The sequence below is a fragment of the Microtus pennsylvanicus genome, chromosome 14, assembly GCF_037038515.1.
Source record: "Microtus pennsylvanicus isolate mMicPen1 chromosome 14, mMicPen1.hap1, whole genome shotgun sequence".
Classification (NCBI taxonomy): Eukaryota; Metazoa; Chordata; class Mammalia; order Rodentia; family Cricetidae; genus Microtus; species Microtus pennsylvanicus.
Genome location: NC_134592.1, coordinates 14,239,400 through 14,265,440, shown reverse-complemented (window position 1 = coordinate 14,265,440; position 26,041 = coordinate 14,239,400). Strand labels below are relative to the sequence as shown.

At 46.6% G+C, this 26,041-nt stretch overlaps 1 protein-coding gene across 1 annotated transcript; it reads left to right on the top strand.

Annotated features, from left to right (window-relative positions):
* Window positions 1–10,312: 10,312 nt before the first annotated feature.
* Window positions 10,313–18,972, top strand: LOC142834838 (serine protease inhibitor A3N-like). Its single transcript, XM_075947740.1, has 5 exons — window positions 10,313–10,393; window positions 12,613–13,269; window positions 15,332–15,605; window positions 16,521–16,671; window positions 17,625–18,972. The coding sequence occupies exons 2-5, from the start codon at window positions 12,630–12,632 to the stop codon at window positions 17,817–17,819; spliced, it is 1,260 nt and encodes a 419-aa protein (XP_075803855.1). The 5' UTR covers window positions 10,313–10,393; window positions 12,613–12,629; the 3' UTR covers window positions 17,820–18,972.
* The last annotated feature ends 7,069 nt before the right edge of the window (window positions 18,973–26,041 follow it).

The window sequence follows — 26,041 nt, the reverse complement described above, 5'->3', positions numbered from 1 at the left end:
ACTAAGTGTCACTATTAAGATTCACTATAGTAACGAATGCTACAGGACAAATCTCTACCTAAAGGGAATTTATTGGAAAGATTTAAAAGCCCTAGTCCAATTAGTCCAAAATAGCTGTCTCCAAATAGAAGAGTCAGGAATCAAGTGGTTGCTTATTCCATAAGCCGAGAAGTCTCACCTGGTCTTCAGTATGTGCTGGAATCTTGAAGAAGTAGCTTCGATGCCAATGAAGGAGTGGACTTGCCAGTGAGAGCGAGAGCAAGCAGGCAAAGAAAGCAGGCATCCCTCCATGTCCTTTATATAGGCCGCCTGCAGAAAGTGTGGCCCAGATTAAAGGTGAATTTCCCACCCCAAAAGATTCAGATTAAAAGTATCTCTTGCCACTCTAAATAATTTAATTAAGAAAAATTTTCTCATAGTTGTACCCAGCTTCTTGGTTACAGTTAATTCCAAATGGAGTAAAGTTAACTTTAATCCATAAACCCACCACAAGTTCACCCCTTTTCAACTAAAAATGCTATCGTATCTCCATAAATTATGCTCAATTTCTGCTATGGTAATACTATAACCAGGTCTGAGCTATGTCTCAGAAAGTTTAACTATTACACGGATAATAAAAGGTCATAGTTGCATCAATCATAACTCTCCTTCATTCCCCCACAGATCCATTACTAACATTATAATAGACCATGTTGATTAAGAAGCATTGTTTTAGTATCTAAAACTTGAATAGTATATCCACTGATATTCTCTTAATTGATGTTACACTATATGATGAATAAATTGAGAAAAGAAAACACATGTATCTGTACAAACACATTCTTAATCAGAAAAGAACAGAAACCCGCGTGTCAATAATAACCCTCATTTCTGCAGCCACCTTTGCTGGCATTGGTAAGTGTGATCCTCCTTTGCTCCCTCTATATTCCCTGCACACTCAGCGAACACCTCACCAGGTCTTCACTCTTTCCTGCGGACATGATCCAGGCCTTCATGCCCTTTGTCATCCTGCCTGATTGGTTTCTTGAAGTTTCCCATCTTAAATCAAGATGTGGTAACACAAAGAGATGTCCTAAAGGATCACATGACCTCCAGACATAATCTTTCTCCCCTCAGCTGTGGACAAGCATAGAATTCTGCTTGGTAATCAGGAAAAATCACTCCTACTAACACAGTTATATTACGAAACTGTTAGAAAAAAGCCATCAGGACCCCAAACAACCAGGCCAATCTGAGCTTTCAATTCAGTGGAATGTTGTACTTCTTGGCAGGAGTAACCCAATCTCTAGAACTAGTTTCTAGGCCATGCCAACAGGAAGTAAGATAAGGGATAACAATCAGATATCTTCATAGTATGTCACTAGGGATGAGAATGAGTGGAAACATAACCCTTTTCACCTTTTAACTACTGGACTTGTGGATCCTGGCTACAGGAGATATCATGCTATGTATTGGACAATGGTTCAAAGCATACGCCACCTTCTGGAAAACCCTGCCCCAGCCCTCCAGAATGCTGCCAAATAATTGGCAAAGTAACTGCATTTTCAGAAAGCCATTCCATCTTTCTATCAGGACAGCTGTTTCAGAATGGTAGGGAGCATGTTAAAGCCTGTGAATTTCTTAATTCAGGGCACCGTGCTGCCATTCTTTGCCTGTAAAGTGAGTTCCTAGGTCAGAAGCAATCTTGTTTGAAATAACATAACCATGGTTACTTTAAGTAAGTTAGGTAAGTCTATAGATGATGGTTTTCGTAGAAGTAATGCATTCAGAAAGGCAAATTCATAACCAGAGTAATTATCTACTCCAATAAGGAAAAGGCATTGTTCTTTTCACAGAGAAAGATACCCAATATATCCTCTCTGCCTCCAGATTGTATTCTAGATGTCCAGGAGATGGTGTCCTACCTGGAGCTCAGTGCTGGTCTCTGCTGCTGCAGATCTGTTACTCAGCAGCAGACACTACAAGGTCAGTCTTGAGGTCCTTATCAGATGTTAAACTTTATAGGTTTGCTTAGGGCTTTGAAGGCTCTTGGACTGAGTTTCCTAAACATCTGTCTATAGTAATAGTAGAGAGGATAGTGGGAGGATTATTGTGCTTGTTATTATTAATAGTGATTGGATATTGTTAGTTTTTGTGTGGGTTTGGTGAATAAATATTTTGGAATTATTGTTTGTAGGAAATGTGGTGAGGTTGAGTAAATAAGGCAAGTGTAGGAAAATAGGTTCATTAAGGTGGTGGCTGCTATTAATGTAGCTAGAATTACGTTGTTATTTTTAGGAGTTCTGTAATGATAGCTCATTTGGGTAAGAATCTTGTGAGTTGGGGTAGCCCTCCTGTTGATGGAAGGGTTAGTGAGCTTTTGGGGAATGCTATTGGTATTTTATTTTATATAGGTGATATAGAAGTGACTGATGTGAATAAGTGGAAGTGAAAGATTATAAATATAGGAATGGTTATCAGAATTTAAATTAGAAGATTTAGGATTGTGAGGGATGGGTTGTAGGGTAAGATAGAGATTATTCAGCCTCTGTGAGCAAGGGATGAGTAGGCTTTACTTTTTCATGTTTGTGTTTGGTTTAGTCTGTTTCAGGCTCCAATAAGGACTCATATAGTGGCTGATAGGATCAGGTGTTTAGGGTCTATTGAATTGAATACAATTTTTGATAGGTTGTTTATTAAGATATTATTTATTTATTCAGCTATGAAGAATGGTGCAAATGGTCCCGCAGCGCATCCGTTGAAGCCTGAGACTAGCTCTGATTCTCCTTCTGTTAGGTCGAAAGATGCTCGGTTCATGTACTTGGGATAAGATTGATAGTGGGGCGATTTTTGTCATGTCAGTAGAATTAGGCCTGTGTGCAGTTTAATGCCTTGTGTTACTTCTGGTAGTCACGAGTGGAAGGTGCTAGCCCTAGTTTAATTGCTAGTGAGGTAAAGGTTAGTATGAGGATGCTGTTGTTAGTTTCAGATTGGAATATCCATAGTCTAGCTATTTAAAATTTATAATGATAGAAAGTAGAAGAATTATCGAGGCAGTAGCTTTGGAAAGGAAATATTTTGTTGCTGCTTCTGTGGATTGTGGATTTGATTTGTTATCTATTAGTGGAATTATGGCTAGGAGGTTTATTTCTAGACCAACTCATATAATGAAGAGATTGGTGCTGAGAATAGTGACTATGGGTCCTGTTAAGATTGTGACATAAATGATGAGAAGTGTGATTGGATGAATTAGTACCAGAAGGGTATAAGCCAACATTTTGGGATGGACCCAATAGCTTTATTAGCTGACCTTACTCATAGAACAGGGTTCAATGGATAGCCTGGAGAATTTTGGATTCTTAGGTATAGGTTCAATTCCTAATGTTCTAGAAATAAGAGTGTTTGAAATTCTGTTATTTACTTCATCAAAGGAACTCTTTTTCAAACATATTTCTAGGTGTAAGAGTGGGGGAAGCTTGCTATGAAGATTGGGATTAATATGTCATATGCAAAAGGCCAGAGTGAGAGGTAGGAATTTTTTTCTTAGCTGGTACATAAGTTGGTAATATGAAAATCATGGGTAAGATGCTCAGATTCATAGGAAGAGTGTGGTTAAAAGCAGGGCTTTTATTATGAAGTTTATGGTGTAAAGCTCGGGGCTATGTGGGTTATGAAATGGGCCTATGAATACAATTTTGATAGGTTGTTTATTAGGATATTATTTATTTATTCAGCTATGAAGAATAGTGCAAATGGTCCCGCAGCGCATCCGACGTTGAAGCCTGAGACTAGCTCTGATTTTCCTTCTGTTAGATCGAAAGGGGCTCTGTTAGTTTCTGCTAAAGTTAAGATAAATCATATTATGTCTAGGGGTCAGGCTGGTACTAGAAGTCATGTTGATTCTTGTGTATATAGTAATAATTGGATTGAGAACGATCCGTTTATTAGAAGTACAGATAGCAGAATGATTGCTATTTGATGGAGGAAGGTCATTGGTTAAATAAAAAGAAACTGCTTGGCCCTCATTGGTTAGAAGATAGGTAGGAGGAGTAAACAGGACAGAACGCTGGGAGGAAGAGGAAGTGAGCTCAGACTCGACAGCTCTCCTCTCGGGAGCAGACACCTCCAAGAGACGCCATGCTCCTCTCTCCCAGGTAGACGTGATAGCTCTGCTCTCTGAGGCACACACGATGAAGCTCCAACCCAGGATGGACGTAGGCTAGAATCTCCCTGGTAAGCCACCTCGTGGGCTACAGCAGATTATTAGAAATGGGCTAGTCCAGGGGCGAGAGTTAGCCTAGAAGAGGCTAGATAGAAATGGGCCAAGCAGTGTTGAAATGAATACAGTTTGTGTGTTGTTATTTCAGGGCATAAGCTAGCCAGGCGGCTGGGGTGCTGGGGATGCAGCCCCACCGCTTGTATTACTACAAATGGCACCCAGACATGTGGATAACTGAGTCCACAGAAAGCCTGAGAAAGCTTGGAAAAGAATAGAATAAAGCATGTTTCTTGTGGCAATTTCTTGGGTCTGCTCTGCTTGCTGGGCAAGCAAGCGCTCTCATCCAAGAGAGGCTTTCCTGACTTAGCTTTAGCTGCAAAACCCTGCAGCTCATTAAGAGGTCCTGCTATGAAACACTTAAACGCTGGTGACGAAAAGCTGAACACATGCTTTTCAGTTTTCAGCCGTAGCAGGAAAAAAGCTGCACCGTTTAAAAATGCCGGCTTTCTGGGCCATCCTGCCAGGGCAAACTCTGACTGTTTGAGGCAGGAGGGCTAGCTACAGAGAGAGGATTTGAGTGTTGTCTGTTGTAGCTCGCTGGCTGGCAGGGACCTTGAAATGCCATAGAGTTGTGGCTATAAACATGGCTACAGCCAGTACCTCAGCCATGAGGCTGGAAAGCTAAGGAATGGGCTACATCTAGCCGGCAAAGCTTTAGTCCTACTGATATTGCTTGGTACATTAAAGACTCATGTGGTCAGAAAAACAGAGATACAGTAAAGAGAGCGTCAAAGACAAAGAAAAATTTTAAATGATTTACAATGTTAAAATATATGCAGACTAAAAGTTAAAATTCTTAAAGTAAAAAACAAAAATAAGGAAGAAAGAAAGTAGTTGGGTGTGGTAGTACACACCTTTAATCCCAACACTTGGGAGGCAGAGGGAGATTGACCTCTGTGACTTCAAGGTGTGGTAGCACACGCCTTTAATCCCAATGCCTGGAAGGCAGAGACAGGCGGATCTCTGACAGTTCAAGGACAGCCTGGTCTACAGAGTTATTCTAGGTCAAAGATACAGAGAACCTGTCTCAAAAAGCAAAAAGTTAAAAGTAAAAATAAATGAAATAGAGGTTAAAACAAAGCTGTACAAAGATGAAAAATAGACAGAGAATTTTGATACTGTATGCTATTATGCTCTCTTTGAATTGTTTGAATGCTGAGGAAGGAGCAACAGCTGCTAAAAGATATTTGTTTATAAATGCTGCTGAACTAATACAACATAGATATTTTGAAAATGCCTTGACTTTGAAATTTGGATCTAAGGACATGATGCTTTGGAAAGGAGTTTCTTATTTTGTTTTCACAGAGGATGAGACCCTGTTCATTTCTTCTATTCCAATATGGTATGATGGACTACGCCCTCCTGAAGGGTTGCTATGAACATCTTCAGAAAATTGCTTCGTTCAACTGCCAACTGAGATGAAACTAGCACACAGGTTATACCATGAAAGACCTAATTAATGATGCCCCCATTCAGCAGGAAGCAGTTTGGAGAGAAAAAACTGCGCCCATGTTCCCAAATATGGTTTATAAATGTTCTTTAACATTTAAAGGGGGATATGATATAGATATGAATAATTTGTATTAGTATAGATTTTGCTTTATTGATAGAGATTTAAGGTCAATTTTGTTACATGTATATGTGTTTCTGATCTTGATTAAGGTACTATGATTGTGTAGTTCATTTAAAAATGTAATGTATAAAGGTAGTTAATAGATAATCATAATAGTCAAGTTTGTAGTCATGTTAGTTAAGATTTTCTAGATGTGCGTAGATATATTTTAGATAGGCATTCTTCATATTTTTCAAAGATTATAGAATATGGCATTTTAAATGTTTTAATAACTTAGGACTTTTCATGACTATGAGACACTCTGCTCCTGGCAGCACCAGCTACTTCAAGAGGAAGATGGGCATCGAAGAGGATCCTTATGGAGTTTGATAGCCATTTGGGCAAGAAACTGCTCTTGCCTGGACTATTGCATAAACTGGACACAGAGAACCCACAGAGAGAGGACTACTGAACTTGCCTAAGGTGAGATGATCTTTCGGGGTTCCTGATTCATGAAAGAGTCTGCGAGACATTCTGCAGGACACAACAGATAGTGACTGAACTGACTTTGAATTTTCCTGCTTTATGGAAATGTCTGCTGGATACCATAGGCCTGAAGGCTGAAGATGGATGCCCCAACAGTACAGAGGAACTTTGGGTGACTGTCCAGGAAGCGAGATGTCTCTGTCATTTCTAGAGTTTTAAAAGTTGCTTTTTTCTTGTTTGCTTAGGTAGTATTGTATCTTTCTGGAGTTTTTGATGGAGTTAAGAATAGTTAGTTATAGTTATAGTTTTCCTTAGTTATGATAAAGATTATTGTAACTTTTACTTGATAACTGTTTTGTTATATGTAATTTTGCTATGTTAAAGTTAAAGCCTTTTCTTTTTTTTTTTTGTTTAAACCGAAAAAGGGGAAATGATGGAGGAAGGTCATTGGTTAAATAAAAAGAAACTGCTTGGCCCTCATTGGTTAGAAGATAGGTAGGAGGAGTAAACAGGACAGAACACTGGGAGGAAGAGGAAGTGAGCTCAGACTTGACAGCTCTCCTCTCAGGAGCAGATACCTCCGAGAGATGCCATGCTCTGCTCTCCCAGGCACATGTGATGAAGCTCCGACTCAGGATAGACATAGGCTAGAATCTTCCCGGTAAGCACACCTTGGGGTGCTACACACAGATGATTAGAAATGGGCTAAATTAATATGTGAGAATTAGCCTAGAAGAGAATGGGCCAAGCAGTGTTTAAATGAATACAGTTTGTGTGTTGTTATTTCAGGACATAAGCTAGCCATGCAGGCGGCCAGGGTGCTGGGGAAGCAGCCCCGCCACTCGAATTACTACAGCTATTGTTATCAATGAGGTTGTTTGAGCTATGCTCGTAGGTCTCCAAATATAGAGTATTTATTTGGAGTTGAATGCTCACCCTGATCATAAAATGGAGTGAACTGATGGGCTCGATGTTGCTTAAAGAAATAGAATTCCTAAGTTTAGGTTGACTGTGGGTGAGGTATTGGCAGTGGAATCCATAGACTTAGGGCTGGTGAGAGGGATGAATTGGATGTGATGAGGAATAGGGCTGTGGAGGTGGCTAGGAGTCCTAGAGGTTTTTTAATGAATAGTTTTATTGCATCTGCAAATGGTTGAAAAATTCTGTAAGGTCCTACAATGTTTGCTCCTTTCCATAATTGTATATAGCCTAAGATTTTCTGTTCTACTAAAGTAAGGAACTCCATTGATGTGGGAGTGTCATATATCAATCAATCTGTTGATTTCATTGGTTAAGCAATAAAGAAATGCTTGGCCCTGATAGGTTAAAACATAGGTGGGAGGAGTAAACAGAACAGAATGCTGGGAGGAAGAGGAAGTGAGCTCAGAGACGCCATGCTTCCCTCTCCCGGGCAGACACACGCAATGAAGCTCCGACCCAGGATGGACGTAGGCTAGAATCTCCCTGGTAAGCCACCTCGTGGGCTACACAGATTATTAGAAATGGGCTAGTCCAGGTGTGAGAGTTAGCCGAGAAGAGGCTAGATATAATGGGCCAAGCAGTGTTTAAAAGAATACAATTTGTGTGTTGTTATTTCGGGGCATAAGCTAGCCAGGCGGCCGGGGTGTCAGGGACGCAGCCCCGCCGCTCCTATTACAACACTCCATAGCAATTAGTACTGGAATTTGGAGGGTTAGGATGTTAATGAAACACACTATTAGGGAAAAGATTTGAATCTTTGGGATCAAGGTTTTATGTCTTCTGTCAATTCCTGACTCTGCCATCCTAATTATACCCTTGTCTAGGGTGATGGTTGTACAAACTTATTAAATTACATATTACTTCACATATTAGTTTGTGGGCACTATTGTTAAGGAAGCCCCATTTCTCTTGTCATTTCGTACTGGGAGAAATAGTTAATAGATAAAAACCCACTTGAATTGCTCCAGTCTGAACTCAAATCACGAAGGACATTAATCATTAAACAAACAAACCATTAATAGCTGCTACACCATTAGGATGTCCTGATCCAACATCGAGGTCGTAAACCCTAATTGTCGATATGGACTCTCGAATAGGATTGCACTGTTATCCCTAGGCTAACTTGTTCTGTTGATCAAAAGTTTTTGAGTCATTTAAATTTTTGGTCACTTTGACTTGTGGGTCTAAGTTAAAAATCATTCCAAGGTTGATTTGTTCTCGAAGTCACCATATCGAAATTGCTAGCTGATGTCTTAGAGTTTGGTCCAGTAGAGAGGTTTGTTGGAAATTTAAGCTAGTAAATTAAAGCTCCATGGGGTCTTCTTGTCTTATTATATTATTTCCGCCTCTTCCCGGGGAGGTCAATTTCAGTGATTGGGAGTGAGAGACAGTTGAATCCTCATTTAGCCATTCATTTCAGTCCCCAATTAAGGAACAAGAGATTGTGCGACCTTTGCATGGTCAGCATCCAAGTCCACCTTGACACATACCATGTCTCCTTAATGCAAGCTTAACTTTTGATTGAAGATAATACTCAGGTCTTAGCTATGTATTACATGGCTTAACTCTCCCATGCACAACTATAAATACAGTATTTTTTCATATGTCATAATTATACCTGGCACGATATAACTGTTTTTGATCTGACTAGAATTGCATTCTTAATTTTATAATAGGTAGTGATGTCCCTTCAGAGTCATTCTTTTCATGTGTCTAACTTAAACAATATACCCACTCAACAGGCACCCTTGGAGGAGCTAAATGACAGAAAAGTAAACAAATTTTATGTGACAGCAGGGTAGGGAACTTTGAACTGATTGAGTTTGTCTAGACTGAGGGGAACTGGGTGCACTTGCCTGAGGTTAGTTCTGGGAAGGTTTGCATGGCTCCTGGTAAACAGAAATGCCCCAAAGGTGATCTTTCTGGTACATGGACATCCGCATTCGGTGTCTTTTTACTCAACCAAAATCTGTCTTGTTAAGACCAGACCCTCCATTTTTGGGAAAGCAGCTTTGGATCTAATCCCAACCTGCAGAGTCTCTAACCCCACTGTGATGCAAAAAAAAAAAAAGCTCTGAAACTAAAGAGATTAAGAAATACTTCCTTCTAGAGTGTGATAAACAATCTGAGAACACAGATTTAGGTTACACAATTTCCTGTGCCAACACGGAAGCAGTTTCACAAGAACTTTGTAGCTTATCCAAACATAGAAAGTCACAAATCAAGGCAAGTTTAAAATGCAAGAGTGAGAACCCCAGAGAGGCAGGTGAATCAAGATGGGGGAAGCCTCTCTGTGGGCTGAAGATGCTGTCTGCTGGCAATCCTACTGTTTGTAAGATGTCTATAAGTTAATAGAGTCTATTGTCATGGGTTGAGTTCTGACACAGAGGGAGGCAAACATGGCTGTTGCAGAGAGGCAGCACTTAGCCCACGAGAAGGCAATGAACCTCTGGTCCTGCAATGTTCCCATCTCTCTCCAGTACTGAAAATCAAATCAGTCACTAAGGTCCTGCAGACACAGAATCCTTTCAGTGCCACAAGGCAGCTTCCCTTCAAAGTCGAATGCAAAAGACGACACAGAGTCTCTGCTGAGAAAATGTCTATAGCTTCCAGACAGGACGGTTACATGGATGCAGGCTTGGTTTGTCAGCATTGAGGCTGGTGTTTATTAACGTGTGAGTTCCCCTAAAGAAATCCTGAAGCAAAGACAGAGTTGTTGTGTTCTTTTCAAAGTGACTTAGAAATACAGAACAAATGTTAGCTTCAGCCCTACCTGGTAAAGAGGCGGGCAGGGATTTGCACACTCTCATTGCTCCTGAACACTCTGAATATTCAGTAAGCTTGTTTACAACACTTTTGGGCAATTTCCCATTAGGTGGCTCTGCTAGCAGAAACCTGAAATGCACATTACCAGAAATCCTTCTATCTGCCCATTTCCAGTCTGAGCACACAGCACAGCTTGTGTGTGCCAGCATTTCCCAAGAAGAGGGAGGAGTCTATGGTGGGAATAAATAGGCATCAGGGTGCACTGGACAGAGCTAAGCAGTAGGAAGGCAGCAACGACCAACATCAGAACTCAGTTGTCCCAGAAGCTGGCAGCGGTCATCAGCTCTCAGGTAATGCCAAGTCTTCCTACCCTCGGGGAACAGAGGAACGACCTTCCCAGGACTGTGTGGTTCTGGTGATGACCTAGATTCTTGGTTTGGAGGAGGGGTAATGAGTTATTCTGTTGTAATATGAGCAGCGGGGCTGCGTCCCCAGCACCCGGCCGCCCACATGGCTAGCTTATGCCCTGAAATAATTACACGGAAACTGTATTCTTTTAAACACTGCCTGACCCATTAGTTTCAACCTCTTAACCCATTTCTAATAATCTATGTGGCACCATGAGGTGCGCTTACCAGGAAAGATCATAACCTGCATCTGTCTGGAGTGGGAGAACCATGGTGACTCCCTGACTCAGCTTCTTTCTCCCAGCATTCTGTTCTGTTTACTCCGCCTACCTAATTTTATGTCCTATTAAAGGGCCAAGGCAGTCTCTTTATTTAACCAATGAAATTAACACAAGCCAGAAGACTCTCCCTCATCATTGTTCCTGGGTCACTGAAGTGGAATCAGGGGACATTTCTGGTATGGACATAAATCTTCTCTCCAGTCTGGGTCTTCATGTTTATGGGAGATGCAGGCACAATGAACATTGCTCCTGTAGACAGAATGGAGCCTGCTCCTTTCCGCACTCCATAGTCAGGGAGTACTGAGAACTTGTCTATCTTACCTAGGGCTGAAGGAGCTAAGGAGAGACAGGAAAGTCCCCCTGGAGGAGTTGACTTCCCCTTCATACTTACAGTTGACAGGAGATGCCTGGGGGTCAGGAACCCATTTACCTTGTAGTCCCATGGCCAAGCAGAGGGTCTTCAGCCTCAACTGTGGAAGGGAGAAAGCAATGGCTCAGCCACTGAGCCAGGCTTCCTGCTGCACACATGGAGCAGCCCCTTTCCTCTGGAAACAATTCTGACACAAAGTAGTGTTCAGTGCTTCTCCAAAGAAATGCTTGCATCAGTAGGAAGTAAAAATGGAGTAAAGGCATCCAACTAACTGAGGTCCCTGGCTCCTCTGCAGGAGAGTAACAGCCCTGGGGACAAGCAGCTTAGCTCCAGCCTTCCCTCCTCTGCCCCCTCCAATTCCCTCTGTGTTCTTCTGATCTAATCTCCCCTCCACCTTCCATTTGGCTCCTCCTCCCTCCTCCTATCTTGCTGCCCCTCTTTCTTCCATTTTCTCACTCCGTGATTTCTCCGGCTCTCTGTCTCCTCCCTTCCCTTCTTCCTCTCCCTTCCATGTATTTACCGTCCACTTTCACCTTTGGACACCTGAGCAAAGGGACAGAGGCTAAAGGTGGGTGCCTGTGTTTACCATGATCACAAGTCTTCAACTGTAATCCTTTAGGATGCCCGTGGCTCCCACTCCAGGGGCATAGGGAAGAATAGTTCTCTAGACATCCCTAAAACTAACCCCCAATATCCCCATAATAAGTCAGACAACTGTCAAAAATGGAAACTGGTCACTCACCAGGCTGCCCAAAGAGATCCACCCATTGGCTTGATACCACACAGCCATGCCAGGAGCCCAAACCAAATCTGGTCCAGGTGTCATCTTTCTTCCCACCAGGAGGCCTTCCAAGCCTGAGGTGCAAACCACCCTTTAGTCGCTGGCAGCACTAAAAGAACCTTCCTTGTTTGTCCTTCTCCCTCCTGTTCCCAGGGTTGCCAAGGCTGTGGCACCACACCAGATGTCTCCAGCGCTGCCTCTCAATTATTCCTCCCCAGGCTTCATGCACCAGACTCAGTCAAGGGCCTTGGGATTTCCCAGGTTCGCATCAGGAGGCTCGGTTAGGGCCTGTGCTAACTACTGCTGCAAGGGTCCTAAGTTCTACCTACAGGGAAGAGAGACATGGGGGAGTGCAAAGGAAGAGGGTTCTCCTCTAATGTATCCTTCTGCAGAGAGAGAACGAGAGAAAATATTCTGATCAGACAGGGCTCGGCCCACCCCACACCCCTGCTGCACTTATGGCTTTCTCTGTGACCTGGGATGTCCATGCCCCATTCTGGATCTTGGTTTTCTGTAGGGAGATTGGCTGCTGCGGCAGCACTTCCTCCAGTGCTGATAACAGAGCATATGACAAGGCGCTGCCATCTGGGGGGCCAGAGCACCTCCATTGCACCTTCAAGGAGGCAGCAGGGGCAGCAGAGCAGGGACACAATGCAGCCCTGTGGGAGGACACGGAGATGCTCAGGACACCACCTTGCCTTCCCAGACTCAAAGGAGCTTTGCTTTTCAGCCTGAAGAACAGAGAAGATGGTGGTTCTCCATGTAGCTCTGGGACTCTTGATGGTGGTGATCTGCCCTGCTGTCATCTCCCAACAAGATGGCACACCGGGAAGTAACACCGAACTTCAGGTAGACCAAATAAATGGAACACAAGTGGACAGTCTAACACTAGCCTCCATCAACACTGACTTCGCCTTCAGCCTCTACAAGGAGCTGGCTTTGAAGAATCCAAATAAAAACATCGTCTTCTCCCCACTCAGCATCTCAGCTGCCTTGGCTGTCCTGTCCCTAGGAGCAAGCAACAACACTCTGCAAGAGATTCTAGAAGGTCTCAAGTTCAATCTCACAGAGACCCCTGAGGCAGAAATACACCGGGGATTTGGGCAGCTCCTCCACATGCTCAGCCAGCCAGGGGACCAAGTGCAGATCAGTACAGGCAATACCATGTTTGTTGAAAAGCGCCTACCGATACTGGAAGAGTTCAAGGAGAAGACAAGGACACTGTACGAAGCCGAGACCTCTACGACTGACTTCCAGCAGCCTCATAAAGCCAAAAAGCTAATCAATGACTATGTGAACAAACAGACCCAGGGGAAGATCAAGGAACTGATCTCAGACCTGGATAAGAACACAGTAATGGTGCTGGTGAACTACATCTACTTTAAAGGTGAGGATGGGCACTGGATGGGGAATGGAGGGTAAAGATATTATCTGGGAACCTTGGATCCTTATGCTGACCCCTGGGAAGGAGGGGCTCACACCCTGGAGGCAGGGGTGGCACACATCTCTCTACCCACAACCCCTAGGATTTTTTGATATAGTTGTGTTTCCTGGTACATGCTCATCAGAAGCCCTCAGGTCTCGGTGTAAAAGTGCTGAATTTGACTGTGACTTACACTTACTCCCTAGCAGAATGCATAGCTCCCAAGTCCAGTCCTTCCTGAGTGTGCAGAAGCTGTGATTTCTCCCTGCAGAAACCGGGTCCCTCATTCTGCCCACTCCAGCATCTCTAACATGCTCTTGTAGAAGGAGTCCATCCCTGCTGGAGAGTCTGTTCCTAGGAGGGTCCCAGTGTGCTGGGGACTTTGTGACCAAAGGAGTGTGCCTGCCCACTCTTAAGAAGGAATGTAACCTGGCCCATAAGCCCTGAAGAGCCCCCAGGGCACTTCCTATTCAGTACCTCTCCCTGGAGCCATTTCTGGAATGAGCTGGACCTGGGCTGGGAAAGCAGGGATGCAGGAGACTAACAAGAAGGCAGTATCAACCAAGCCGTATTTAGTGCATGGCTGCTTTGGGGAATTTTGCTTCTGTAAACTAACTAGCCCAACAGCATGAAGGTCGGAATTCCAGTCACATGTCAGGGTCAGCAACCCCGAAGAGATTGGGTACAAGGGAGTTGGGGGACACAGATGGAGATAAAATTGCTAAGGATAGTGAGGGGACCTCCAGAGCCTACACCCACAACACCCTGCCTGATAGGGACCAGGGCCCAAGGTGACAGCCCAGAACTGGTGCCTGACAGAAGGCCTGATGTAATCAGATAGGGGTGGATCTGGGTTAGATTACAGATAGTCCAGGGCAGGCTGTGAGTTGTCAGCAGAAAATCAAGGTGGTCATGGACAGAATCAAGGACTAGGAGGACAGAGGACATGAGGACAAGTTGGCTGCAGAGCTGCTGTGAGCTGGGAATGGTGGAAGCAGAGTAATGGCCTGAAGGAAGGCTGGGTTGTCTCTCTAAGCTTAGGACCCATAACCAAGATGGCTGCCTGTGAGATAGGGATGCTTGTTTAATCTACTAGATCCCAGTTCAAGAAATTGTTTCACTGACCTGTGGGAAGCCAAGGACCGCCCACCTCTATCCAGGTCTCCTAAGGTGAGCATCCAAACTGCCTAGGCTCCCCCAAAGCCAGTACGTGCAGTAGGATCAAAAACCCACTGCGATTGTTCTTGAGTTCCCATTCTTCCTCATTGTCCGCTATGTTCAGCTAGTCCAAATTTATCCCATGCTTTTTCAGACCCAGGCCAGCTGGCCTTGCTCTTCGAGCAGATGAGGAAGGGTGACTTGAGCAGGGAAGGGGGAGGGAAATGGGAGGTGGTGGCGGGGAGGAGGCAGAAATTCTTAATAAATAAATTAATTAAAAAAAAAGAAATTGTTTCAGTACCAAGTCCTGCAGGCTGTGTTGGTAATGGGGACATAAACTAAGAATTCATGATAAGTCAGGACAGGATATCTGTGGAGGTGGCCACAGCCCCTGTGTGAGCCGAGGACATATTATTCACATTTATCCCACAATCTGTGGATTCATGGATTGCTCATGGTGTGGGAGAATTCAGTCTCTTTCTTCCTCTTTCTTCTAAAGCCTGTCCCAAAGCCATTGCCTTCTAGACATGTTTCCTCCTGAGGACGAAGGGGTCCCCAACTCTCCCCACAATCCAATGTCACCACTTTCATCTCGTGTCTCCGTTACACTCCCCAGGCTCAGAACCCTAACAGTTGCTGGAAACTCAAGTAACCAGGCTTTGATTTTTAATTTCCCCTTTTCCAAACCAAGCCTGGAGTTTCTTCTCACCTTTAGGGGCTTGTCCACCTCCAATGCAGCATTTACCACCCCTGAGGGACACTCTGTGTTGTGTAAATAGACTGATTGCTGTCACACGTAGAAGCTGAGCAGAAATTGGATACGGTGAGTCTCTCGGGTGATGTTATTATTAATCCCTTTCATCTTTAGGAAAATGGAAGACGCCCTTTGACCCTGATGATACTTCTGAGTCCAAATTCTACTTGAACAACAGGAAGTCTGTGAAGGTGCCCATGATGAGCATTGAGGACCTGACCACACCCTACTTCCGGGATGAGGAGCTGTCCTGCACTGTGGTGGAGCTGAAGTACACAGGCAATGCCAGCGCCCTGTTCATCCTCCCTGACGAGGGCAAAATGCAGCAGGTGGAAGCCAGCCTGCAGCCAGAGACCCTGAGGAAGTGGAGGGACTCTCTGAGTTCCAGGTGCGTGTCTGCAGACCCAGATATGGTCTGGCTCCATATGCTGCTGTCGGCCTGAGGCCCAGGGTTCCTGTACCTCACGGTCTCACTGGTACCCAGTGTAATGGGTAGAGAATCAGCAGGGACAGTTGGAGCAGAGGTGAATTTTTCTTCTCTGACTCAGTAGTTTGGGGCCTGATTTTTCTGTCATTTTTGTTGTTGACAAGATGACATCAGCTAGAGCAGGAGCTGAGGATTCCTCTGTGTCTCCCAGGCTGTAGTTACAGGGAATCTTGAGTGGGCAATTGAAGGCAGAGGGGGTGAAGGTTAGGAAAGATCAGCTCTGAGAATCAACTCTCCCCTGTGAGGCTATCTCATTCCTCATCTCTCATTCATCACCAGTAGTGTACTGAATGACTTGCAGACCTACTATGAGCCGTGTTCTGATTTAGATTCATAGAGTATATCAAAGACTAAAGCGTGAACTCTCTTAACCTCGTGGGCTCATCTTGTAATTGTGGATCAGAGAGAACGGAGACAGAAATACAACCGATTATTATTTCATTTGTTCACCGGTGAGAAGGGGTGAGATGAAGAAGGGGAGGGTCCAGGACTAAGGAAAGCTAGAGTCAGATGGGGTGCAGAATTTGAAATAGGTGGGTGATTAAATGAAGTCTGAGGGTCCACAAAGCAGGGAAGGATTGCATTTTGTGGGTCTTGGAGGAGAGCATTCTCAGGAGAGGAACAGCTGTTACCAAGCCATGCTGCCTGCCCCTGTAAGCACTTCCAGGCTCTGATGGGTAATTAATGCATTCCAAAGAGCAATTCAAGTGGTCTAGGATGGATGGAAAGAAGGCTGCCTCTGGCTCCCTAGCTACAAGGTATGTTGATAGGGCAGTGGAGTACAGTGACTCTTACAATATTTCTTTCCATCCTCAGGAGTATTGATGAGTTCTACATGCCCAAGTTCTCCATCTCCACAGACTACAGCTTGGAGAAAATCCTTCCACAGCTGGGCATCAGGGAAGTCTTCTCCACACAGGCTGACCTGTCTGGGATCACAGGGGCCAAGGACCTGAGAGTCTCTCAGGTAAGGCAAGGCACACTGGGTGGTTCCCCTTGGTGCCTGAATGTGAATGATGAAGGCCAAGTGTGTGAAAAACGACAAATGTGTGAGAACATCTACATTTCTGAGATTCCCTCATCCTGGGAAAGGCAGGTTACAGCCTAGATACATACACTCCTGCTGGATACCATGAAGCCAGTTCCTCCTCTGTCCCCGGAACATCACGTCACCCAGGAGCCTTGTTGGGAAGGAGCCTGTGCTTGGTTTTCAACCATCACTGGCACCAACCAGTGCTGTGGTGCGGGTGCCACACACAATCCACTGCTCGGCAGAAGCACTTCCAGCCTCAGCTTCTTCACTGCAGAGCTGGCCCAGAACTGCCTGATTAGCACACAGACCAGTAGCAATGAAGGAAATAACAAGGGATGAAGGGCAGTTGTAGTGAAAAGCCTAAGAATAGGAGAGGAGATGCCTTAGGATCTCACGCTACATGCCCAGATGCACAGCCTGGCAATGCCTAGTGCTCTCTACATTGCCCACACAGAGCCCCGGGCTCTGATCTGTAGCAGCAGGGCATGGCAGTTGACCATGGCAGTCTGGGAAAAGGAAGCCATGCCCTGTGCATTGCTATTGTATGTCCTAAGGAGGCTGGAGCAGAAGGGGTGCCAAAACCTGCACTGGCTGCCAGCACCCTGGCAATTCCCTGTGTGTCCTCTCAGAAGGTGCCTGTGGAGTAAGGTGGGAGTTACCTACTCCCCTCCTCCAGTTTGTGGTGGGTTTAGGACAACACAGATTCTCACAGACTAAGCGGACCCAAGGCATGTCTCATCTCACACCCAGAGCAGAGACTTGAAACCCCAAGGGTAGAGCTCATGGCAGGAACAAGCTCACCAGTGTCTGAGGCCAGCAGTGGATGCTCCAGGAATCTCCTCTGCTGCCCTCCCTGGTCTCCAGTGAGTGATGTCTTTCTCCTACAGGTGGTCCACAAGGCTGTGCTGGATGTGGCTGAGACAGGCACAGAAGCAGCGGCTGCCACAGGAGCGAAAATCGTATTTCTTTCTGCAAGAATTAACCCGTTTATTTTGAGTTTAGACAGGCCATTCCTGATGATTATCCTTGACACAAATACTCAAGTTGCCCTCTTTTTGGCCAAGATCATGAATCCCAAGTGAGACTAGAACTTCCCAAACAGTGATGCTTCCTCCTGGGAGCCAGGGATTCAGTCTGTATGTGGGTCTCTATGTGCATGTTTTTTGTTCTCTATGTTCTGATTAGCTGAGGCGTAACTGGATTGGACAGTGGCAGTGACTAACTGTATGACTCGACCGTGCACAGGTTTCTGTGGACAGACAGTGTCAGGTTCCCGTCCTCTTGGCAGCACTAGCTCATGCTCCTGAGCCTGAAATCTGTCTTTGTGGCCCCTCCCTGCTGCCTCTCCTCTATGTGCCTCCACCCAAAGCTTGGGCCCTGGCAGGTAGACTCAGTTCCTATCTAGGCTCTGGTTATGTCTGTCTTCATGTTCCTCAGCCTTCATGGGACTATGCACACTTAGAGGTCAACCATGTTGACCTCAGGCCCTGGACTGAGAACAGAACCTGATGCCCTGAGTCTATTTCCAGTATCTTGGAACACTTGGTACCAAGTCCAACTTCACATTTATCTTCTTCCAGGCTCTGCCACCCACTGTCCCGTCAGGGGCTCCTGGCCCTGCCCACATCTGGCACTGTGTTACAGCACCTAATCCCACAGCTGCATGGGGTCAGTTGGGCAGCACAGCTCAGCTCCTTTCCCCCTAGTGTACCTACTTAGGGCAGAGGAGCCGTTTCTAGGTTCCCCACTGACCAACCTCACACCACAGATGGACACCACCTCCTTCTTTACCCAAAATGCAGCCCTTGGAGCAAATGATCAATAAACATATATCCGCATGGAAAGTGATCAGGCAGTGTTCACTCAGCTCCTGTAGGCAGGGGTGTGGCCTCCAGTGACAACAAGGTAAGAGAGATTGTCACTCACATTGTGTGACTCATGTAATGAACCTCTGACCTGCATGTTTATTGCACCTCAAAGGGCTTGTGGTAAAGGCCTAGGAACAAGGCCAAATGCCCCCTTTAACAAATCAGATTTGTACAAAGCTAAAAGTTATATGAACACCCTTTCACCTATCAGCAGATTCATTCATACTCAACACACGGCACATGTGTATGTATGTACATATGCGTTCATATATGCTTATATGTCTATGTACAGAGAGAGAAGCTTCTCTTTATCTTTCCCCCTCTGGAATGTTTTGGAATAAATTCTACAATTCTTGTTTTCTTAGAATTTTTCCTCTCCCCATCATATAGACTCATGTGACATAAAAGCATACATTTTGAAGTAGCACGTGGGGACATTTAGCTCCGTAAGTTCCCAGTGCAGCTGTTGGCTATGAAGGGAACTGGACTGGGTTAGGTTTCCAAGCACTGGTCTTTCCTCAAATAATAGAAAACCCTCAAAGTGTGTGTCAGGGAGAGCAAAGCCAAAAGTTATACCAATGGCAGCAGTAAAACATCATTAATTATGTCAACAATCTTCATAAGATGGGCTTGCCTTTCTGGGGAGGGCATTGGAACTTGAACTCAGAGCCGCACACTTCCTCAGAAAACACCCTCACACTGAGTCACCTCAGCTCCCTCCTTACATCTTTGCTTGGACACAAGGCCTCACTGGGTTGCCCTGATTGACCTTGAACTCACTATCAGAGACTTCCTCCTTGGTCACCAATGAAGGAACAGACGAAATTACATTCAAGTGCACTTCTAACGCTCTTCAGTGTGAAAGGACAAAGCCAGTGAGCTGGCAAGGGTGTGCTGCAGCTGGAAAAGTTCCCAGCAGGCCCGGAAAGGGCACAGAGAAGCCTGGTTCTCTATCCCAAAGACTCCAGGTGGAACCTGGTCCCCCTCCCCCACTTCACAAAAGTTCCAGTGAACAAGGACCCAGCAGCTAGCCTGCCCTCTGCCTGCCCTGACCCTTCACACCACTAGAGCCCAGAAAACCTCCCATCAGGTCCCATTTTTCCTTCCTGCCTGGGCCTTGTATCCACCAAGTTACTTCTGAATGGATTCCATACCCCCTGGTGAGTCACTGCCGTCTCCCCTGTCCACAGCTGCTGACAGCCATTAGAACACTGTGTATGCATATTAATTCCCGTGTTCTGGACATTGCGTTATGTGACATCACACAGGCCCTACTGTGCCTGGCTTCCTTCACTGAACACATTGGCAGGCTCACATACACTGCAGCAGGAATGGAATCACCTTCCGTAGTCCAGGATGGTAATATGTTTGGCTCTGCTCGTCCACCCATCTGTTGGTGGGCATTTGAGCTGCAAGCCCTTTGCTGACTGGAGACTGGCTGCAGCGGCACCTCAAGTCCTGGTTTCCGCTCCTCTGCGTCCATACCTACACTGGACGTGCTGCATCAAGAGACTGTCAACCTTTCCAACGACGTCACCCCATTCCTGCCGGCTTTATAAGAAGGCTTTGAATCCTACCTATCAACGAAAATACTTATTATCTTCCTATTACATTTTTAATGAATTAATCAATTTCTATTTATGCATTTGGTAATTTTTTGTGTGTGATGTGGGTGTTAAAACCCAGGACTTTGTGTATGGTAAGCATCTTTAGGAAGGCAGTCTTCCTGGTCAGTCAGTGTGAAGGGTGGCTTTGCCACCCAACTGTTTGAGTTCTTCAGAATTCTAGGTGCAGATTCTGAGCTGCAAACATTTCCTCCCATCCTGGAGGTCCTCTCCTCAGTCTCACAGTACTGGGACCCGGAACTTTGTATATTCAGGGCAGCATCCTATCGCTAAACTACATCCTCGGCCTTCGTAGTCTTTTTCTTTTGTGGTGGTCTGAATAAGAATGACCCCCATAAGTTCATAGATTTAAATGCTAGGGAGTGGCACTTATGATAGGATTAGGAGGTGTGGCCTTATTAGAGAAACTTTGTCACTAGGGGTGGGCTTTGAAGCTTCAAAAGCTGAAGCTAGGTCCTTGTGGCCATCTCTTCCTACTGCCTGCAGATCCCAATGTAGAATTCTCGGCTCCTTGCCCAGCACCTTGTCTGCCAGTGCTCTAGCATGCTTCCCACCATGCTGATAACGGACTAAACCTCTGAAACTGTAAGCCAGCCCCAATTAAATGTTTTCATTTATAGGAGTTTCTGTGGTCATGGTGTTTCTTCACAGCAGTAGAACCTTGACTAGTAAGATGTTCTGGAACAGTTATTTAATGTATATCTACAAATTTGTCAATGTATTTGTGTGCATCCATATTCATATCCATATGGAGGTCAAAGGTCAACCTCAGCTGTCACTCATTCTCAGGTACCATCCATTTGGTGTTTAGAACAGGGTCTCTTCATGGACCAGGAAGTCACTGAATTGCCTAGAGTAGCTAGCCAGGGATCCCCAGGGATCCCCCTGTCTCCACCTCCCCAGAGCTGGGATCACAAGTTCATGTGACCACACTGGCTTTTGACTTCTGTATCAGAGAACAGAACTCAGGTCCTTGTGCATATGCGACCAGCATTTTACCCACCTGGCATGTCCCCAGACCTCATCCTCTTGATAGCGTCTTTGATGCACAAAGCCTGACTCACCTCGGGGCCAAAGCAAAGGAGCCAGCAGACTCTGGTCTGAACTCTCTGAAGCTGTGACTCAGTCCAAACCTTTGCTTCCCTCGGGGTTCCCTCAGATGTGCTGTCCCAGGGACTAAAGGCTACCAGACACGCCCCTCTATAAGTTACCAATCCATGGTTATCTTCTCAGAAGCTCTAGAGTCGGCTGTGATGGTTTTAGGGACAGAAAACCTGCAGTAGGACCTGCAGATCAGGCAGTTTCCAGTGGGTACCCCTGGGGAGCCACGTACCTGGGTGGGGTTACCCTTGAATTTTCCTTATCCATAAAAGGAACTGATAATGCCATGTAGAAGTTAATATACATACACAGTGTTCTAATGGCTGTCAGGAGCTATGGACAGGGGAGACGGCAGTGACCCATTAGTGGGTATGGAATCCATTAAGAAGTAACTAAAATAGGTTGAAGCTAGACCAACTGGACAGTCCTATTGGTGGATGGATAGGTAAGGGATACAAGGCCCAGGCAGGAAGGAAAAATGGGACCTGAGGGGAGCTTCTCTGGGCTCCAGTAGTGTGAAGGGTCAGGGCAGGCAGAGGGCAGGCTAGCTGCTGGGTCCTTGTTCACTGGAACTTTTGTGAAGTGGGGGAGGGGGACCAGGTTCCACCTGGAGTCTTTGGGATAGAGATCCAGGCTTCTCTGTGCCCTTTCCGGGCCTGCTGGGAACTTTTCCAGCTGCAGCACACCCTTGCCAGCTCACTGGCTTTGTCCTTTCACACTGAGTGCGTTAGAAGTGCACTTGAATGTCATTTCGTCTGCTCCTTCATTGGTGACCAAGGAGGAAGTCTCTGATAGTGAGTTCAAGGTCAATCAGGGCAACCCAGTGAGGCCTTGTGTCCAAGCAAAGTTGTAAGGAGGGAGCTGAGGTGACTCAGTGTGAGGGTGTTTTCTGAGTATGGGTGGTAGTTTGAGTGTCATTGTCCCCTAAAAGCTCATTAGGAGGTGTGGCCTTGCTCAATTCAGTAGGTTCAATTCCCACACACTCTCACACACTCACACACATACACACTCATGCACACTTATACACGCTCTCACACACTCACATACATTCACATATACATACACTCACATACATTCACATACACATACACTCACATACACACACACTCACACAAACACACACTCTCATGCACTCACGCTCACACACACTCACACACAGTAAGGGCTGCAGCCCTCATAAGGTACACCATAGGTAGTGGGAGGTGGGACAGTGATGCAGACTCACCCTGCCTGCAGGCCTCCAGCATGCACCACATCCTCTGAAGCCCCACCCCTTTCCTTCCTCTCTTCTCTCAGCAGATCCTTCTCTGCTGGAACCCCCCTTCCTTCCTCTATACCTCTGCTCTCTTCTCTCAGGACAGCTGCCTTTGCCTTCCCCTCACAGGGCGCTGAGCAGCCACCTCCAGCCCTGAAGCAGCTGCCAGGCAACTGGTCAGGAAGATGCAGGCTACCATGCCTCCCGTCCTGCCTGTGGTGATGCATTGCAGGAGGGGCTCAGTGGGGAGCTGAGCAGCCATTCATTGCTCTTCACTGCATGGGGCAGGCTCAGTCCAAAAGTTCTGAGGCTGGGGGATGTTGGAGAATGCACTGACCACAACCAGAACCCTTACCAACAAGACTCAGTAAAGTAAGAGAATAAAAGTGCTGGGCGGGACACCAGGACTGAAATGATCTCTCATCAGCCTGACCTAGCAGGTACTACACGGCCCCGGTTTCCATGGTGTCTGCCCCAGCCCCCAGACGCAAGGCCAGCAGCTGTGGCCCATAGCCTATCCTCTGCATACAATTCGAGTCCTGCTGCACAGCAGCAGTGAAGGAATGCATGCATGAATGTGTGAATGAATGCACGCATGCATGTATGATGAGTGTATGACTGTTTAATCTAATGAGAGTGAAGCCTTGGTCTTATCAGCAAGCCAGGACATTCACCAAGGCAGATGGGCATGCGCAGAAGGGAACAGGCTGGTCCTCTTCATGGAGGAGGCTTTGCTGACGAGAGGCTTCCCAGCAGGCTTAGCTTCCTGGAACGTGGGGGTTCTCTTGACAGGCGCTGAACTGGAGTTCAAGTTCCAGGCTGTCCAAGGCCACATGGAGAAATGACATGAGGGCCTGTGGTGGCATGATGACAAAGCCTGCCAATAATTAACCCAAACCCAGAGTGAGCAGAGGAAGATCCTTTATCACAGTGGGAGACAGAGAAAGGTCAGGGATCTGTGATCTGAGGTGGGGGTCCGTATCTCTGGGATGAGGTCCCCAAAGATGGGTGGCATGAGCCATCTGGGAAATCTGCAGTGCTCGACACCAAGCCCTGGGATATAAGCAGTGTATGAGGCAGCAGAGTACCTCCCTGTGAACTTAACTTCTTGCTGGGAAAGCTGGACCAACATGACACAGCATCCCAGAAGCATGTAGGAAAAACAAACAGAGGGAGAAGGCCAGAGCCGGGGTAAGGCAGCTCCAGATGAGCAGAGCGGACATGAGTCTCTGAGCTGTGCAAATGACCACAAACCTGGGCTCTGAGCAGCTGGCAGCAAAGACCAAGGTCCTGAGGCAGAAGAAGAGGTCTGACATTGCATCCGATGGAGCCAGGAGTCACAGGAGGGTCACAGGAACTAGAGCCATCAGAGAAGACAACCTCCACCCACTGTGATCCAGGACAAGTGTCATCAGGAGCCCCTTCTGGGTCATGAAAAGAAGTACAGAGAACTTAGCCACTCTCAACTCCAGGGACAGACATGGAGGAGGCATGAGCACCCTGGTGGCCCATAGAGTCAAGTCTTGGGTGCATTCTGATCCCAGGGCACTCCCAGCAGACACTATGTTGTGTGTGTGTGTGTGTGTGTGTGCGCGCGCGCACGCTCATGTGTGCATGCATGTGCATGTGTTTCCAGTAGATTGTTTTCTGCCTCCCTTGAAGACTTGCCCCACCTCCACCAGGCTGGGGTCAAGTCCAGCTTCCACCCCCATCTCCTACTTAGTTTAATGGCCCTAGCCTGCTTTCCCAAGCCTCCATTTTCTCCTCTGTGCAATCAAGATGGAAGAACAATATCTTCCCCAGCAGGACTAGGTGAGGTCTCCCAGGAAGCAGGGGTACAGGGCCTGGCCCAGAGCCAGTGCCCCAGAAAACCCGTGTATACTTGTCATTATTGTTGTCTTCCAGGCCACTGTTGCTTTCAGACCAAGGAACATGGAGGATGGAGGAAGCGCTGACCACTGCACTCACGGCTGGTCTGGCCCTGGCTGACCCAGGAGCTTCTGATATCATGAACCTTTGTCCCATGGCTGTGCCCTGCCACAAAGTCTCTGTGAGCAACATAGACTTTGTCTTCCGCCACTACAGGAAGCTGGCCCTTCCTGCTCCAGGAGAAAACGTTCTCTTCTCTCTGGCCAGCATCTCCTTGGCCTTGGCCACGCTTTGGCTGGAGACACACACACACACACACACACACACACACACACACACACACACACAGTACAGCGCGAGCAGCCAGTACAGCTCAGCCCCTGGTTGGCTTTGGGCTTCAACCTCTCCATGGTGCTGAAGCTGAGGGCCGGGCTGGGTACATGATCCGCTGATTCCGTTGCCAAAGCAGAACTCCCAGCTGTTTTTACTACCGGCCAGCACAGGCTCGTTGGCTTGGGCACCCAGACCACTCAGGACCTGGGGGAGGCCCAATCACGTGTTGCCATGCAGAAGCAGACCCAGAAGAGGTTCTGGACCCAGAGTGAGGCTCTCAGTCAGGACACTACAGCGGCTGTGGTGGATCACGTGTTTTTCAGAGGCGAGAGGTCATCCCGACATCAGCCTCCACCGTACCCAGTTTCACTCCCTGCAGCAAACAGAGGCTCCTGTGCTGACTGACAGTAAGAAGGAACTCGGGAAATGTGGTGGCCGTGTCCCCGATGCTCTGTTTAAAGGCCTCCAGTGGCACTGGCAGGGGACTCATCACCTATGCAAAGAACAAATTCCCCACCTTCAGTGTGCGCTGCTGGGGGATCCTGTTTGAAAGACAAGTCTTACACCAGTCCTGGGTGGTTCTACTTCAGGGGCTGGGAAAGTCCAAAATGCACTAGGAGATCGGCTCCTTTTCCTCACCGGTGTTTCCACCACAGGTAGTCTATGAGTTTCACTTTGAGTAGCCCTGTAAACATTCCAGGACCCTGAGTTACAGAGCGCCAACTCCCTTCCTCCAGAAAACCTGGGAAGGGTGTGTGAAAATGGGAAGGGCCCTAAATAGAGGAGCAGGGGAGGACACCCACCGGACAGAAAGTAAAATTGATGTCCCTCCATGAAGCAGGGGACTGTTTCCACTCTCGCCTGGCTTGGGACTATCAGCCAGCCTCGCATCCCCCCTAGTGGCCATTTTTGAGAAGACAGTGGCGGGTGCTGGTTTTTCCTGATTTGTTTCCTTAGGGCCCAGCCATACTTAATGAGCAGCAGGCATGGGTCTCAGTCACTCAGCGCTGTCTTCAACCCTGTCATCCAAGAGAAGCAATGCACATCTCAGCAGAGAAGGCCGACAGTGGTGTCCTCAACTCACAGATGAGAGAACAGATTTTGTTGTCTTGCTATTTTGAGACAGGACCATGAGATGCCACCTAAGCGGCTGCCTCTGCCTTCTAAGAGATGGATTATAGGTGCGAGTCACCATGCCCAGAGAGAAAGATTTTTTCCTTTTTAAAATAACAGATTGTGTGTGCATGTGTGTG

Excerpts from the sequence above, each read along its gene's own strand:
- LOC142834838 (XM_075947740.1), top strand. The coding sequence starts at position 12,630 with ATGGTGGTTCTCCATGTAGCTCTGGGACTCTTGATGGTGGTGATCTGC. Across the intron at positions 13,270-15,331 it reads GAACTACATCTACTTTAAAG|GAAAATGGAAGACGCCCTTT; the intron begins GTGAGGATGGGC and ends TTTCATCTTTAG. Across the intron at positions 16,672-17,624 it reads AGGACCTGAGAGTCTCTCAG|GTGGTCCACAAGGCTGTGCT; the intron begins GTAAGGCAAGGC and ends TTTCTCCTACAG.